The sequence below is a fragment of the Canis aureus genome, chromosome 21, assembly GCF_053574225.1.
Source record: "Canis aureus isolate CA01 chromosome 21, VMU_Caureus_v.1.0, whole genome shotgun sequence".
Lineage (NCBI taxonomy): Eukaryota > Metazoa > Chordata > Mammalia > Carnivora > Canidae > Canis > Canis aureus.
This window is the reverse complement of record NC_135631.1, coordinates 34,489,647-34,507,996: the sequence shown is the minus strand read 5'-3', so window position 1 is coordinate 34,507,996 and position 18,350 is coordinate 34,489,647. Positions and strand designations below refer to the sequence as shown.

The 18,350-nt window shown below is 35.0% G+C and overlaps 1 protein-coding gene across 8 annotated transcripts in view; it reads right to left on the bottom strand.

Moving 5' to 3' along the window:
- Positions 1 to 18,350, bottom strand: part of CACNA2D1 (calcium voltage-gated channel auxiliary subunit alpha2delta 1) — a 475,096-nt gene that overhangs the window by 157,625 nt on the left and 299,121 nt on the right. For all 8 annotated transcript variants that reach the window (XM_077863845.1, XM_077863847.1, XM_077863846.1 and 5 more), the window contains exon 6: positions 15,999 to 16,128. In XM_077863845.1, the coding sequence (XP_077719971.1) occupies positions 15,999 to 16,128 (130 nt within the window). The remainder of the gene's footprint in view (positions 1 to 15,998; positions 16,129 to 18,350) is intronic.

The following is an 18,350-nucleotide window of genomic DNA, read 5'->3' as shown; positions in this document are numbered from 1 at the left end:
TTTATAAAACAAATTAATAAATTAGAGACTATCATTTCAATATGTAAGATTTATGTATTTTTACAAGTACCTCAATTTGACTGTTGACTTGGACATAAACAAAAGTGTAGATTTAAAACTATCTGAAATTAATCTATTATTCAATATCCCAAAAGAAGAAGCTGTGAGCTTTTGTTTTCCCTTAGCAGTCATATTTGAAAATCTAAAGAAAAGCAAAATAAAAGATTGAGAATAAGAGAATAAGTGTCCTTTATTTTATAGCTGTAGATAAATCTGTTGGATAAGGGATTTAAAATTTGGTAAATTTCAAGTTTTAAAATTTATTTTGGAGATACACCTTGAGATTAAAATTCTAATTTTCAAATATTTTGGAAAAAGTCCTGAGAAACAGAGGAAGATAGGGGGTTAGTCATTTTATAAAAAGAATGATGACACTAAGCCAAGTAGATGAAGAGTGAGATTTCGGAGCTTAGGTAGATAGAACTATCAGAATATATTTGATATGTGCTTGTATATATAAGTGTATTTACATGCATGTATACAATATGTATACAATTTCAGTAGGCTAAATACCAAAGTAGTTTCTGTGTTCTTCTCACTTTATCCTACAGACAGCTTATTGTTGCTGGGATTCAGGTATAGAAGAGGTGTTACTTTCTGCAGTATGTCCTCCTTCAACTCAGGGACCTAGACTTCTAGAAATTTCATTCATTTCTACCCCTATGGTTATGGGGAGGGAAGAGACTTCCAGAAAATCTAATGCAAACATTTCAATTTGCCAGCTGAAAAGTCACACAAAGCACTTCCACCATAACCCACTGGGCAGCACCAGCCAAGTACCTGTTACACGTAGGAAGAGGTGTGATGCTCCAATTGGTGCAAAAGAGAGACTCAGATACAGATGAGCAATGCAGTCTCTACTTTGGCATATAGCACAGAACAGTCATTAAAAAATGCATTCATATAAAAAATGCATTCACAGAATTATTTTTTTAATTTCATTAAAAACATAACCTATAAAATAGACGATCATGGCTTCTCTTTTAATTATGATTTACATAGAAGAACACAAAAGGAGCAACCTAATAAAAGGCTGAGCCAGGACTGTCTTTAGAATCATCTGTGGAACATGGTTCCATGGAAAACTTTGTTCTGATACAGAGAGGAGAAAAAGTTGGCCACATATTGCAATTCTTGAAAGGTAGGGAGAAAATATTAAAATACCGTGATTGTGCTTTTATGTGACACATAGTCCAAATAACCCATCTTTGTACCTGATTCCTAATGGTTACCACATATAATTTATACTCTATGTAGTTCACTGCAATACTGTAATAAACTAAAATGCATGAGTCATGGTTATTTAACAGCCTTATTCTCATTCTTATATAATTAGATCCTTGTAAACTAGTATACATTTATTCAGACTTTGTACATAAAAATAGAGATCACTTTCAATCTTTTAGAGAAAGATAGAAACAATCTATGTAATGCTCTGAATAAAATATACCTAAATACCCAGATAGGTACTGCTAATGCTACTCATCCATAAGAATTGGCTTTACGGTAGCAAAATGTTTTATCATTTATGTTTAGTAGACTAACTGAACTTCAAAACTTATCAATTGAAAACTTATCAATTCAGAAATATACAACTTATTACACGAAAGATAACCTCACATTAAAAATTTCATGTTCTTCAAAGTAAATATACTTTCAAATTCAGAGTTTCAGACTCACAGTCTCATCATTAAAGTACTAAAATGTCAAAATCTGCTGAAGTTCATGTTCACAAGCTATGCAGGATATGTAATAACCTTGACAGAAGAGCTATAAAAAGAAACTAATATCAAAGAATTCTAACGTAGTTCACTGATATTAGAATAAACTTAATTCTATAATTCATCCTCTTTTATTGAATACTTATTAAAACATTGATTTTTTTCTAAATATTTTATTTATTTATTCATGAGAGACACAGAGAGAGAGAGAGGCAGAGACACAGGCAGAGGGAGAAGCAGACTTCCTGCAAGGAGCGTGATGTGGGACTCAGTCCCGGGACTCCAGGATCTTGCCCTGGGCTGAAGGCAGGCACTCAACCGCTGAGCCACCTGGGCATCCCAAAACATTGATTTCTTTTAACTTGATGAATGACTGAATGAAAAAGAGGATATATGTGTGTGTGTGTGTGTGTGTGTGTGTGTGTGCACGCACACGGGCTCAATTCCACATTAAGAACTTTTAGTAGATGACATTATTTTTTATTAGACCAGGATTAAAAATTTTTAAATAGAAAATTTAGGTATAAATTAAGATTGATTGATTGATGATTTTATTTATTTATTCAAGAAAGACACACAGAGAGAGGCAGAGAGGAACAAGCTCCCTGTGAGGATCCTGATGTGGGACTCGATCCCAGGACCCTAGGATCACATCCTGAGCCAAAGACAGACGCTCAACCACTGAGTCACCCAGATGCCCTACAATTTATTTACTTATTTGGGAGACAGTGAGCGTGCATTAAGGGGGAAAGGCAGACAGAGAGTAAAAGAGAGGGAACCTCAAGCAGACTTGATCCATGCGGAATGTGGATCCCTATTTGGGGCTGGGTCATCACATGACTCTGAGATCACAGCCTGAGCCAAAATCACAAGTCAGATGCTTATGCAACCGGGCCACCAAGGTGTCCATATAGCTAAATTTTCTTAGGAAAATGAGAGCTGCTGATACAGGATAGATTTTGTTTAACACTCATCTAACAATGGTCTGCTTCTTTTGTGTCCTTTCTTTTAATCCTCTTGACAGATGTACTATGATATGTATTAAAATATTCTCAAAAATGCTAACTATATTTTTGCTAAATCACTGTTTAAATATTCACTGGACTCTTATTTTCTTTTCATAATTTTAAAATTTCTCTACTCCGTGATTTTTTATTTTTGGTGCCATTCTGCTTTTCTATCTAATTTATACTCCAAATTTTACCATTCTAGGACTTCTCAATTTTTCTACTTTAGAATAATCTTTCAAAAATCTTCAAAAACAATCTACAGCCTCTTTCTGAAAATAAATATCAGACAGTAAGTTGAATAAATTTAGACTCAAGATTTTAACAGGACTTGGTTTAAAAGCAACCTGTAATAGAAGTGAAATACAAATAAATATGATGAGTGACCCTGACTTTACTACAACTAAAATAAAGAGCTGTCTGCATTAAGATGATTATATACCTAATACTCTGCTTGGTCTTAAAATTATAGATGGCTATCACTCAATTGTATCAGTTGGATAGTTGAGATAAGTTTCTAATTCTCTAACATTTTTATAGATTATTTTGAATTATATTTTAAATTGATGATAAACAGTTTGGCCCTTTCAGGAATTACTTTATTTTTCAAATAGCTATCAATCTTCTAGAATTAAGTGTGATGAAAAAAATCTGTTTTTTTTTTTTTCTGTTTTTTAACATGGTAATTTTATTCCCTAGGCTAGAAAACTGGTATTAAGGTAGTTACAAAAAAGGAAATTTTAGGTCAAAATACCAGAAATAATATATATGCAAAGTTACTGCATAAAAGTTGTTCACATTTAGAAAGAATGAAAACATTTGTGTGTGTGTGTGTGTGTTTAAGATTTTATTTATTTATTTGAGAGAGAATGAGAGAGAGAGGGCAAGAGAGCGAGAGAGAGAGAGAGACCACAAGCAGAAGGGAGAGGCAGAGGGAGAGAGAGAAGCAAGCTCCTGCTGAGCTGGGAGCCGGAGGATGTGGGGCTCCATCCTAGGGTCTTAGGATCACAGCCGGAGCCAGAGGCAGATGCTCAACTGAATGAGCCACTCAGATACCTCAAGAAAGCAATTTTGTAAGAAAATGTTATTTTAAATTTGATAACACAAAAACTCCAAATGATAAATGACAAAAATACAGGGGATAAAAGATTGTTTCCATTAGTCTTCCCATTAGAAACAGGGAAAGGTGCATACGTGTCCTGAAAAATTATTCAAACACTAGTTTTTCTTGTCAGGTGTTTCTTAGCTTTGGGATGGAGCTGATCAGGAAAGACGGTCCAAAGATTGTATTATCCTGGAAGGAGGATGTTTGTCTATTAATTAAGGACACCCTCTGATTTACAAAAGATCAAAATTAAATAAAGAAGTGATTTTAAGTATTAAAGATACCACTGAGGAGTGCTTGGGAGGCTTAGTCGGTTAAGAAGCCTATTCTTGATTTTGGCTCAGGTCATGATCTCAGGGATTTGAGATTAAGCCCCGGGTCAAGCTCCACATTCAGCAGGGTGTCCGCTTGAGGATTCACTCTCTCCTTCTAACTCTGCTTCTCCTCCCAGGAGAGAGCACACCCTGTCTCTCAAGTAAATAAATCTTTAAAATGAAACATAAAAAACAAAATAAAAATACCGCTGAATACAAGATGAGTTTCTTCTAAAAGTAACGCCTCCCACTACTTATGTAACTCTCCTGGGGTCATATGTTCTATATCCCAAGTGGCCTAATAATTGCTAATCATTGCCAAATCATTGGCAGTGATTACCAAGAAAGTACAGAAAGAACAACTGTTCTTCATAGACCTGGCAAGGTAGTAATGGAACATTTCTTCATTTGTTTCAGACTGGGAGATATGAGACAAGGGCCCCAGTGCTCATAGGGTTAATAAGGAACTTCTCGCCACTTCCACTCACCACCAATGACAAGAAACAAAAACAATCTTTACATAGAATTGAAACAACCAACAAGGCCTATGGTACTATCCTTCCAATGCTATACACCTTAAGCGCTATTTTTTGTAAAGGGTTGTATATTATTCATTAAGTTAAAATATAACTTCATTTGCTCTACTGATAGTAAATATTGCCTAAGTCCAATTTCAATTCTTGTGTTACTCACAGCCCCTCAACTTTTAAAATATGATCTATCTTGAGACAAAATAGTGTTAGAATCTGGTCCATTCAAAATCTTTCTTTTTTAATAGGATTTTAGAAAGATCTTTTAAATGTATTTTATCTCCAGGGAGAAATCTGCTAAGATTTTATACATGAGCAAAATGCCAGATGATTAAAAAATTCTCATCTCAAATTCCAGACCTCCATTTTCTCTCCAATTGTCAATCCCTTTTTAATTTGTTCTGAACAGTACTGTCAGTCTGTTTGGAAAGCTATTCTAATTTAAGATTTCATTATCTCTGTTCTTCAACCTTTGAATGGCCTGTCACTTGTTATACGTATCATAGAAAGCTAGCCAAGTACACTTCTGATTTCTAGCCATCAGATTTACAGAGGAATTGAATTGTACACATATCCTTTCATACCATACCCTCTATGTTCCCTATCAAATTTCTTTTTAGAAGAAAAAAAAAACAGTAATTTTTACTTGTTCCCACTAAACAGTAAGCAAAAGGGTAGCAATAACTGTTATAATTATTATAACAATAATGTAGTTATTATAACAATAATAATTGTTGTTCATTAATAAACTAAAAAAAATTCAGAGTATTTTCTTTTTAACTCTGCTCCCAACAAAATATGAAAAACAAAAAGGAATTTAGAACATTTAACAACCATGTTGCACAATATTTGATCTCTCCCTTAAGAAAGGACACTGAGAAATATCAGTTCTGAAAACAAGTGAAGATCTAGAATGTTCCTTCATGAGTTATAGTACGCTAGACCAAGTGCTGCGATTTATGTGACCTAAACATGGGTGTAGCCTTATTAGATGAGGTTTTATATTTAATTCAGTACCAAAATTATGGGGCATCTGGGTGGCACAATTGGTTGTGTCTGCCTTCAGATCAGGTTATGATCTCGGAGTCTTGGGGATCGAGACCCAAGCTGGGGTCCCTGCTCCTTGGGGAGTCTGCGTCTCCCTCTCCCTCTGTCTCTGCGTCTGCTTCCACTGCCACTGCCTCTGTTCATGCTTTCTCTCTCTCTCTAATAAATAAATCAAATCTTAAAAAAAATAACCACGTATGTTAAATTTTTTAAACACCTTTCCAGGTACTCTTCACTTAGAGAACATTCTTCATGAAGCTCCTAAGTACGGAAGAATTTCCATTTGGCCAAATACACAATATAGGAGAATTTTGTAATGAAATATAGTACAAGAGACATACAATACATCATTATAAGCTATACGACGTTTTATGCCCCAATTTTGGCTGACATGGTAGGATCTGCTAAGACTGGTTGAAGTATGTAGATGTTACTATTGTCCTGTGGCACCCTACGTGGTTCTGAGGAGGCAAATCTGGAATGCCATCCAGGGCTATGGAACCAACTAGTATTAGGTTCTCACCATATAAAGATGTTTACTAAGTCCAAGGAACTGCAGAAGAGGAGAACCCAGCAAGAAAGGTCTCAAAAACCCATAAAACCTCTCCTCAAAGAAAAAGTTTAAATTATGTCTAAGACCCATCATCTACCTAGCCGGGCCTTAAAGCCATCCAGCGGAGCAACAAAGATCTTCCTTTCCTTCCCCTACCCCCTCCTTGCTTCACCCTGGGGAGGCGGGGGGTAAAATTCAGAGTGGCTGAGAAATGCCCACCCTCTTGGCCCCTTCTCTACTATGGGCTTTCATTAGCTCTCATCTAGGGTAGGGGAGAAGACTTAATACTAAGTCAAATTGGGAATTTGGGCTATCACGTGGCAATACACATTTTAATTTCTGAATTGAAACTTTTAAAACTATTTTTAGGACTTCAGGGACCATAGTTACACTTCATTATTATAAAGTCCCCAGGAAAGTCACCATCATCCATAGCCATTCACTGAAAATGTTTAGGAGGCTAACAAAATAAAATTAGATTTTCACAACAAACCATGTGTCACACTTGTACAACAAAGTGATTCCTATAGAACACAAAGTGAGTTACAAATTTTATCAGAAGTATTGTGCCCACTTGTCATTAGTATAAAATTTTCTCAACAAGAGATGATGTGAATTAAATGAAATATACACTTGTGAGATGTTAATGTGACATGGTCATTTAAAATGAAAAATACTGGGTAAAACAAATTTTGTTTAGAACATGCCAGAAAAATTCTGCTAGAAATAATGAGTAGTTGTCAAATAACATGGCAGGTGATGAAAAAGACAGAAGCAACCACCGTCATACGTGTTCACATAAAGGAGGGGAGTGAACCTTGTAAATCAGTTCTTGAGATAACTACTATTTCTACCTTATTTTTAATGAGATCTATGGATTTTTGTAATTCCAGATATAGTTATGGGTTAAAATATCCCTCAAGTTTCAATTAAGGGACAGAGATCCTTTGCAAATTGAACCAGGAACAGTGTTTCAAAATGTAATCAGACTGTAGTGTGCACAAAACAATATTATCTGCACAGAATGGTAAATCATTTGTCATCACCATCTTGGACACTGGGCACCATGATTGAATGACTAGATAATCAGGTTGTAATAATAAGTCTTCCACCATCCTTTAAATGTGACAAAACAAAAATGAAACAAAAACCACACTTCACTAAGTATAAATTTCAATCTCTACATCTGCAAAGCCTACATATCCACAAATAACTTAGGGAATTCTCTAGGAAAATCATCAATTTAATCATTGCTATGGAGGGTTAGAATTGAAAATTCATTGTTGTTCTAATCAAGTCACATCTGTTGAGTTTAGTGGAAATTAATTGCTTTCCAGGGCACAAGTGTTTCAAAGGGAAGTACAGAAACCACAATTCTGAGTTAAAAATGAAAAAAAAAAGGTGGGGGTTGTAAATCTAAATATAGGAGGCAAGTATTTCTCAACTATTGTATTTCAGTACAAAGTATAAAATATCCAACTTAACTTTTTCATAGTTTTTTTTTTTTCCTTATTCTTTTAAACTCTGAATTTAAGACTATAGTATTTTTTTTCTCAGGAAATAAATTTGGGTTTTAGGCAGCCCTGAGTGCCATAACTAAACACCATTGACTGGGTGGCTTAAATGAGAAATTTATTTCCTCATAGTTCTGGGGGCGTAGATCAACGTGACCGCCTTTTTGACTTCTTGTAATGGCATTCGCACTGGGCTTGTAGACAGTTTCCTTCTTGTTATGTCTTCACATGACCTTTTGTGTGTGTGCGTGTGTACACGCATGTGTATGCATGTGTGTGCACGTGCATATATCATAACCTCTTTGTGTGTGCGCACGCAGATGTCAGAACCTCTTCTTTTAAGGCCACCCATCCTGCAAGACTTAGGGCCCCAACTTCATCAACTCATTTGACCTTCATTACTTCCAAACAGCTCCTATATGTCTGTGTCCTCCCAAAATTCCCATGTGGAAGCCCTAACCCTCCATGTGACAGCATTAGTAGGGGGGCCTTTGAGAAGTCTTCAGAGATAGATGAGTTCATGACGACAGAACTTCATATGAAGAGGAAGAGAGATCAGAGCTTGTGTTCTCTCCCCATGTGTGCAAAGAAACGGTCATTTGAGCATAGAGCAAGATGGTGGCAAGCCAGAAAGAGAACCTTCTCTAGGAACTAAATCGGCTAGCACTTTGATCTCGGACTGCAGAGCCTCTAGAACTGTAAGAAATAAAATATCTACTGTATAAGCCACTCAATCTAAGGTATTTTGTTAAAACATCCTGGACTACAACAGTAACAGTAAAAAATCAGTCTTTGCAGTTATCCATTAGTCTACACGTGACAAGGCCTCTGCTGTCTTATTCACAAGGCCTTCCTTTTACCTATTTTAAAATACCAACTCCCCACTCCTAACCCAGGAACTACCTAACACTCTTCCCTATTTTTATACAAAATATTTATTATTCTATCATATTGCCCATTCTATTGTTTATTTGCTCATTTTATGCTCCACTTAAATCCATTACAGGCAAATTAAAGAAAACATTCTATAATTTTTCTACTCATGATACGTATTGAACATATATGAAACTAAAAATAGTAAAATTTCACTTATTAGTTTCTTCTGAGGTAATTCAATAATACCATGTTTAATAAAACTAAAGAGCTCCAAGTTATCTCATCTTGAATGTTCCTAGATTTCTATACATATATAAGACAGTTTATAATATTTTACCTCAAACTTTTAATACTGCTTTATTATAGAAGTGTATTTTGCTTAGTACATATAAATATAATCTATATTATTTGGTATTTTGAGAACAGAACACTATTTTGACTTTTGCCTATAGGTTATTTTTTTTCTGAGCTATCCTATAAATAAAATATTTGTTAAATAATATGCCAAATACAGATTGAAGATATTATACACTCGTGAGATAACTGAAATTGAAATCTATCAACAATCATTATGGTCAATATAATTTAAAAGAAGAGAATGCATTTTTTAAAACCAAACACTATGTGAAAAAAACAATTTAGCTCTATAGTTGATAGCTCTCGTCCTTTTTAGTTAACTTTTAAAATCCATCTTGGTTATATTCAAACCAGCTACATTCAAAGTAATCTACCTTATTCCTATTAATCATTTTAAGTTACAACAAGTAATCCTATTCCCCAAGGCTGCATTTCTTTCAGATCACTTATTATCCAAGAATTCACAATTTTACTCTTTAATTTCAGGTGTTTTTTTTTTTTAATTCTTTTAAAGATTTTATTTATTCATGAGAAACAGAGAGAGAGAGAGGCAGAGACACAGGCAGAGGGAGAAGCAGGCTCCATGCAGGGAGCCCCACGCGGGACTCGATCCCAGGTCTCCAGGATCATACCCTGGGCCAAAGGCGGCACTAAACCACTGAGCCACCCAGGTTGCCCATTTATTTTCAGTTTATTAAAAAAAAAAAGACATATGGGACAAACTTCATTTCTACAGTTAACTGCAATTTAAAAAATAATACTATACACTGAAAGTGAGTATTATACAAATACCATGTAAAGTTTCTTCTCCTACAAAATGTATCTGGTGAAGCAATACTATAAAGTAACATCAGTCTAGTGAAATCTCTTCAAAGGGACTATAATTTGGGGAAAAAAAAAAGATAGACTCGTGAGTACATACACTCCTCATGAATCCAGCCTTTTGCCCAAAAGCACCAAATATTTTTTTAAAAGATAGTTTTCATCTATCTTTACAACTGTTGGACTTGTAAAGTCATACAACCTTATTTTGAGGATGCCAATCAACTAAAATATTAAGTCTCTAAATCTATGGAAGAGATATTGCCCACTCCATTATTTGTTGGAATAACAAAATAAGTTGTTTAAAACAAATGTAAATTATTAATTGGCACTCTATAACTAAATAGTGTCCATCTCTTGGAACAGATTAGTTGTTAAAATTTATGAAGATTGAAAGCTATCTATTGAATTGTCAGCAAAGGCAGGGCAGCTCTTTCCTCTAATTTTTAAACTGACATCTGAGACACTGTGGCTATAAGGACAAAATCAACATCAAGACAGACTGCAATGGCAGTATTAGTAATTTTAAGTAGTTCAATTTATAAAAAAATATTGTTAGTAAAACAGATGAGACTTTAAAAGATAATTCCTGAAAATTCTTTCTTATCAAAATGAATACTCCCTTGTGATAAAAGTTTCTTTTAATTTTTAAAATGGAAATAATTGCCTTGCTTACATTACAATATAAGGACAAAAATATTGAGTACCTGAATATGTTATGCAATATGAAGTTACTATTTTCTCTTACTACTGTAAATTCTTTTGGAACTATAATAATTTTATAAATATAAATATCTATTGATAAATGACTAAAGAGCATTCTATGAAGAGAGTTCCTATACCTGAATCTAAAGTGATTTAAGCGGCACCTGAGTGGCTCAGTGGTTGAGTGTCTGCCTTTGGCTCAGGACATGATCCTGGGGTCCTAGGATCGAGTCCCACGTCGGGCTCCCTGCAGGGAGCCTGCTTCTCCCTCTGCCTGTGTCTCTGCCTCTCTCTCTGTGTCTCTTATGAATAAATAAATAAAACCTTTTCAAGAAATAAAATGATTTAAAAAATAAGTTCTGTGATTAAAACCAAATTGTCATAATATTCAATCCTTCTGTTACTAGTTTCTATGTTGTTGTTGTTAACTGTCCAACAGATAAATTAAATCTGAAAATTAAGTATGGTTTCAAAGCTCTCTAAATTAAAAGTACCAAAGAGTGAAATTCTCAAAAATGAACACTTTCCAATAGGGTTCTAATTAAATGTACTATTCTAAAACTTTAAATATATCAATGAGCAAAGATAATCACATTTCAATTCTTGGGACTTTAAAAAGTAATTGCCTTTGAGAAATTAGAACATGAAATTCCTTATGAGAATATAGTCACACATTGTCTCAGTGAAAGAAGAGGCTGTTTCCCTTCAGTTAAGCCTTCAATTAAAGTCAGCTTTCACATTTATTAAATTCAGAAACCTAGAACAATCCTGTAAATCTGATATGTTCCAATGAACTGCAAGAATACCAGTAATTATTAAATTTCAAGATCTTGTTGACATTTTTTATTTTACTCCTGTGTCATTTACTCACACAGCCCGTCTCATGGAATATGAATTTTAAAAGAGTAGAGGCCAGGCAAGGTCAGAGTCTTACTGATGAGATTTCAGCAAAGGGGAGAAACCAATATTAAGATAAATGAGACTAAATAAATAATCCAAGACAGAGTTTTTTACCTTCTTCTTTTATTTATTTTAATTTTATTTATTTATTTTTTAATCAAGACACATTCCCAAGCATGTCTTAGGACTTCTGGAAACACGTATTTAAATATTTTATCTTTGTTTCAAAATCAAAGTATTTTGTATTCCCTAAGATTATTAAAATCATCTTCTGTAGATATGTACAGTTTACTCTAAACCGGAAAGAAAAATACTTCTAAAATTCAAAACTCTTTTGCAATACACTAAAAAAAAAAAAAAAAAAGGCTTGGCTTATGTATGCCATGTCACACTTAATATTATTTTAAAAATTATGTTTAGATGAAGACTTTAAATATGAATGCAACTTAAATTAAAAAGAAAAAAATCAAATAAAGAGGGAAAAAAGAGTAAGAAAATAAAGATTCTCAGGCAGAGTACATTATTGTGGACAATTCAGTATAACAGAAGAGTTAAAATTAACTCAAATGTACAATATCAGGAATTTCAATTATAGTGACTAAAAATATAAAGATGGGAATTAGACTTTATCTGAAGTTTATCCCATCCCTTACTAATAATATGGCCTTTCCTCAAAGACTGCTTCAGTTTTCCCCTTCTTCAAAATTACCCGAACTATGTTATAGTAAATAAGGGAAATATTACATTAAAAACGGTTAGCATGGAGTCAAGCAACTACTCAACTCAAAAAAAGTGGTGTTATTAAATGAACCGGGCCAACTGAACTGTGGAGTCTTTCAGCCTCTGTTGTTCACAATAGGTATGCACGAGGAAACTTAGTAGGCTGGTAAATTAGGCAGTAACGATCTAGGGGAAAAATGAGATGTATTTTTGCATTTATTTCTCGAACCTTTCATTGAGAAACTAAGCAAGGTCACTTTGTCTTTATTTTGTCTGGGTAACCTACTCTGGAAGGGAAACCTTTCTCCTATTTGCAGTCTTCTTCTAATACTTTAACAAGAATCTCTAAGTTGAGGAATAAAGCAAGTTGAAGAGCAGTGTGAAAAATCTCATTTGGACGATTAGTTCCTGCATTTAAAGTTATTCTATAGGACTATGGCCCCAAACTGTTAATCATGATTAGCTTCAAGAGGTCCTATTTCTGGAGACCTTAATTTTCTATATTAAATATTTATGTTATATTAAAATTTGCCACCATGGTAAATGCTTTTTAGAAAGGGGAGATTTTTAAAAATGTGTCAAGTACCCATAGCCTTCCTTGAGAATGCAATGAAAAATTTGAGGATTTTTTGACACTCCCTATTAGATTTCCTGAACCGCAGGGAAATTTTTCTACAGAGAGAGGAAAAAAGAAAAAAAGATTTACTGCTCTATAGGAATGGGAGTGAGAGAAAGTATGAAGAGCCTCATTATTTTGTGCCTCTGAAGGTAGGGAACTGGCTGAATAGGCCAGTGGGGTAACTGAGTCTGTATACCATACTGGTCTGAAGTGCTGTCTCACGACCAGGAAGTAAGCTCCAGGCCATAGAGGGGCACCTCATGTGCCATACACACCAGGAACAATGCGCAAGCCCTCTTTCCAAGCCTCATCAGTGAAAGGTGTTCATGCCCAGCAAAGAACAGTGCTGTGGCCCACTGGCTCTTGCTGCCCTATCAACCTGGGGGAGAATTAGGGAGAACCAGCACTCAGGCAAAGCTCTCCAAAGCACCCATCCCTACCTCCCCAAACTGCTGGATCCACAAGCAAGCAGATTCAAACCATAATACAGTTAACCTTGTTATTTTTCTTTTCTTTGGGAATGATAAACAGCAATCTATGGACTCGCTCAGAGAATCCATCTTGCCTGCTAATACTGGACAGACTTCCTCTCTAAGAACGTAGGCGGTGAAGGAGCCAGGGTTCCGTTCATGCCATATTTATTTCAGTCATAGTGGTTCTTGCTTTAGTTTCTTTTACATACAAGTTCTCCATGTAAATATATATTCTATTTTTTAAATATTTTATTTATGTATTCATGAGACATAGAGAGAGAGGCAGAGACACAGGCAGAGGGAGAAGCAGGCTCCCTGCAGGGAACCCAACGTGGGACTTGATCCCAGACCCCAGAATCACGCTCTGAGCCGAAGGCAGATGCTCAACCGCTGAGCCACCCAAGCATCCCCTAAATAAATATTTTAACAAAGTATTACATAAATTGTGTGCACTTATGCTATGTAAAATCAGTGACTTTGAGTATCTTCTTAATAATACTGATTTTTAGAAGAAAAAAAAATCCCCAAATATGAGGCAACAAAACAGAAACACAATAATGACAGCTTTGTAACAAACTGAAAACACGGACCCTGGCCTACAGTTTCTTCAACATAGTAATACAGGTCAAAAAAACAGTGCCAAGGATATCCGCAAGAGTAAGGACAAAAAAATATTTTGACTCAAAACTTCTATATCCAGTCAGTGTGTTTGTTCTTCTAATGTGAATTCAATAGAAAGATACAATCTTTAAGTTAAAAGATTATTTTGTTGGCATACCCAAAAAAAACAACTGGTGATAAAAAATCCGAAATGAATACAGATGAAATATTTTTTGAAGAATGAGTATCATATAGCTCAGTATGATCTGAATAGTTTTAACAGTTACAAAATGTAATTGCAAGTATCAAGAGAATTCTTTTAAAAAATACACAATAAGCCAAGTTAAAAGAAAAAATATGAACTTAAATCCCAGGTAATTCCTAAAAGAACTTGGAATTCGCAATAGTGCTGTAAGTCTAATTATGTTTAATTCTCATGTAACAATAGAAACTACCTATACACATCATTTTGTTTCTATTGTCAATAGTGAAAGACCATACATTTAATATCTTAAAAGAACTGATAGGAAAAAAAAAAACATTATATGTTTTTAAAAAATTAAAAAACAGAATGCAATAATTTGATCAAGATGAGATTTGTTATGAAAAGAATGACACATGCACTTCAAATTCTCTTAATCAATCTCAGAGTGAATCCAAAATACAAATCATCATTTATTTTCTTAGTCCTGTACTCGGTCCCCTGTGCTTAAATAAACTTAAATTGTAATGAACAGTAACAATAAACAGTTAAATAGCACCTACTCCTAGGCTGGAAAACAAGTAGATTAATATACTTTAACCTCAGTCATCTTTTAGGTTAGTAATCTTAACCCCATTATATAGGTGAGAAAACCCTTGCCCAGAAATTTAAAGGATTTGTCAGAGAAAAAATACTGCATGTGATGGGGCGCCTGGGTGGCTCAGGCGATCAGGTGTCTACTGCCAGCCCAGGTCACGATCCTCGATCCTCGGGTCGGGGGTTGGAGCCCCGCTTCAGGCTCCCTGCTCAGCGAGGAGTCTGCTCCTCTTCCTCCCTCTGCACACCACCCCCCTTCCCTGCTTGCGCTCAATCTCTCTCTCTCTCTCTCTCTCTCTTTCTCTGTCTCTCAAGTAAATAACATCTTTTAAAAAGTACAAAATCTAGTTTTGAACTCAGGCCACCTGGCTCCAGACCCCACGCGGTTCTGGGTATCCAATCACCGCACAGCTTCTCCACTTAAGGGGAACAGAAGACACACACTCTTAAAGATCTCAGGTGGTCCTTTCTTCTTACCTGTTACTTAGGCAAGAAGGCAGAGTAGGAACTGCCTAGAGAATGGTGGACCCGGAACACAGGGGCGTGACTGAACAAGGACCCTGCTCTCTGGGTCTCGGGTGGTCCTCATCCATGCAAACTGTCCTCGGGGCAATTCTTCGCCAGCTTCCAGGCTCTGCCCTTACTAACAGAGGGCATCTCGGGCCCCTGGCCCAGGCCCTGTCCTGTCTGCCTAAGGAGCTCCTTCCCCTCCCTTTCTCTCAGTGGAGCCTTCTCAGCAAGTCTTCCACTCAGTGGTTCTCTACTTCAGTCTTTTTTTTTTTTTTTCTACTTCAGTCTTTCTCCCATATTCATCTTGAGCCCACAGCGTATTGGGAGGCACGTGCTTTATTTATAAGCTGCGGTGAGGCAGCCAGACACATACAGGAAACCTTAAGATGTGGGTTTTAAGTTTGAAATGTACCGCTCTCTCCCTTTACACTTTGTATAAGTATACTTGCATTATAAACACTTGTGCTACGTAATTTGGATTTTTTAAAAACCCAATCTTACTAATTTTCAGTTCTGATGGCCACTGGGAAGGCAGAATGACTTCCTCAACAACGGGGTGGAAGGACATCTCCAAAGGATGTGGACTCTCCTACAAATATTCAGGGTGCGGTTACACGAACATAAACTGCTCATGAAAATCCAATTTCTTTTATAGGGAGTTGAGCACAGAATCTTACAGAACACTTAAACAAAACGGTATCAAATCGGAGAACAAAAACAGACAAGACTGTGGTATTCCAACAGCAGTTCAAATCCGTTTACTTACAGCCCTCATAGATGTCAGTGGGGATATGGACTGCTGCATGTTGATAGGATATCTGTCGTCCAAAATTAGCATCATCAATAAAAACAGGTTTTATCCTCTGGCTGCCTGGCTCACTCTCATTTTTTTCAGGCTGTATTAGAGAAGACAGACAATAAAAAGAATGTTACAACTTAAGATAACAGATACTCCACATTCATTCTTCATTTGACAAATGCACAGTCTTCAAAAAAATAGATGTATAAGAATATTTAAAAATACAGTACCGGGGTGCCTGGGTGGCTCACTTGGTTAAGCATCTGCCTTCGGCTCAGGTCACAATCCTGAGTCCCAGAATAGAGTCCTATGTCTGGCTCCCTGCTTAGAGGGGAATCGGCTTCTCCCTCTGCCCCTCCCCTGCTCATGTGCCTCTGCTCTCTCAAATAAGTAAAATCTTAATATATATGTATATATATAGTACCATGATGACATCTAACTAGACTTACTGTGCTACTCATTTTGCAATATATACCAATATCAGTAATTGTGTCATACACTTGAAACTATTATGCTATATATTAAGTATATCACAGTAAAAAAAAAAAGAAACCCCATAGAAGAAATATTGTAAAAATAAAAAAATAAATAGAATATAGTACCATGATGACATCAGGTACACAAATTACATTCGGGTATCAGAATTAGCATTATCTTTATATTAATCACATTAAAATCTAACTTCTCTCATTTCTTCAATGTTGGAGTCACTCAGGATCATCCTAAGGACACCAGAGCTTTTTCATACATAGTACTTATTAAAATATGCATTTACAGAATGGAATTTATTCCTTTAAATACAATTGAATTAAAATTACCCCTCAATATAAATTTCACTATCTATGTTACTAAATTTTTATATGCAGTTGCAGACAATTCTTGGCTTGACCACTTTTGGTAAACATGACTGCCAAAAGCTAGCAATGAAGGATTATTTTGTATCATGTTCCCTTGATTTTTGCAAGCTTTCCATTTGTAAATTTTTGTTCTGTTTTGTTTTAAAAATAAAGTATACCAGAAAGGATCTTCTGTAACTAAGCACAAGTACATCCTAACTGCAACCATTTCTGTCTCCTGAGGTAGCAGGTAAGCTCCAATCAATAATGATTCAAGAAAAGCCCATAGGAGTTTAAGGTTGAAGATTAATTTTCTACCTATTCAAACTAGGCTTTTGATAATGAATTAGCTTATGGCCCTCCCCTGGCAGGAAAAGAGAATCACATTCATTTATCCAAAATGTATCTCTGTAACATTTTTGTTGTTTTTGCTAATTATGTTAAATATTTTTTTCAGTTCAAATACAGTTATTTTAAACTCTGTCCTTTTTAAAATTTAAGTTCATACTTTTATTTTCAACTCAATGTTAGACACTGTTTTCCATCTTCCAAAGGTAATCTCCTCAAAACCAAACTGAAAAAACAAATCAAATTGGACTCTTTTTGGCAGCACACTACAGTGATGATGCAAGTGATAAAGAAGAGAAAAGACATAATTGGACAACCAGAAAATTTCCTAAGAAGGCTGGAAGAAAGTGCCAACAACATAAAGTCAGCAGGTTTACGAAGAACTAAATGCACAACTGTCCATACAGCTCTGAAAACTTAAATGACTAAAGAACACATTAGTAGCCTGAGATATTTAGAGAAATAGAAATCTAAATCTGGAAACAAGTTCACTATCTAAATCTGGAAACAAGTTAAATGTTCAACAATAGCACGTGTCACAATTATCACAGATACAATCGTGTGTTATTAACCAACTATTGTTGGTTTTGTAGTTATGAAATATAACTATGTTTCATGTTTGTGTTCTCTTGCTTTTTCCAATAATACAATGAACATGTGATTGTAATGAAAAAATATTAATTTTTGTTTTACGTCCTTTGTAGAGTGCTATTAAGCATTATATGATTATCTTACTAAAGTTAAAGTTGTTTCCTCTGAATCCTCTCACACTTAAAAATAGCAAGTTTTTTATTTTTATTTTTTTAAACACCAAGTTTTAAATACACTTTATAGAGATTCTGACACTTTTAAATCACCATATAAAGAGCTTTTAGGAATAACTAAAACAAAGGTAGTTTTCAAAATAATTTTTAAAAATTAATAATGTACTTCTCAATTTGTATAATCATGTATCGGGACTAGTTTTAATGCATAGTTGGTAAGTATATAAAGAAAAAAAATAATACAGCTTCTCTCTGTGGTTCTCCCTGTTATAGTCTCCATGAATTATTTTCATGAAGATATTAGACTTTCTAAATGTACCTCATTTATTTCCTTAAACCTATGAAATTACTGTGACTTATGATGATACCAT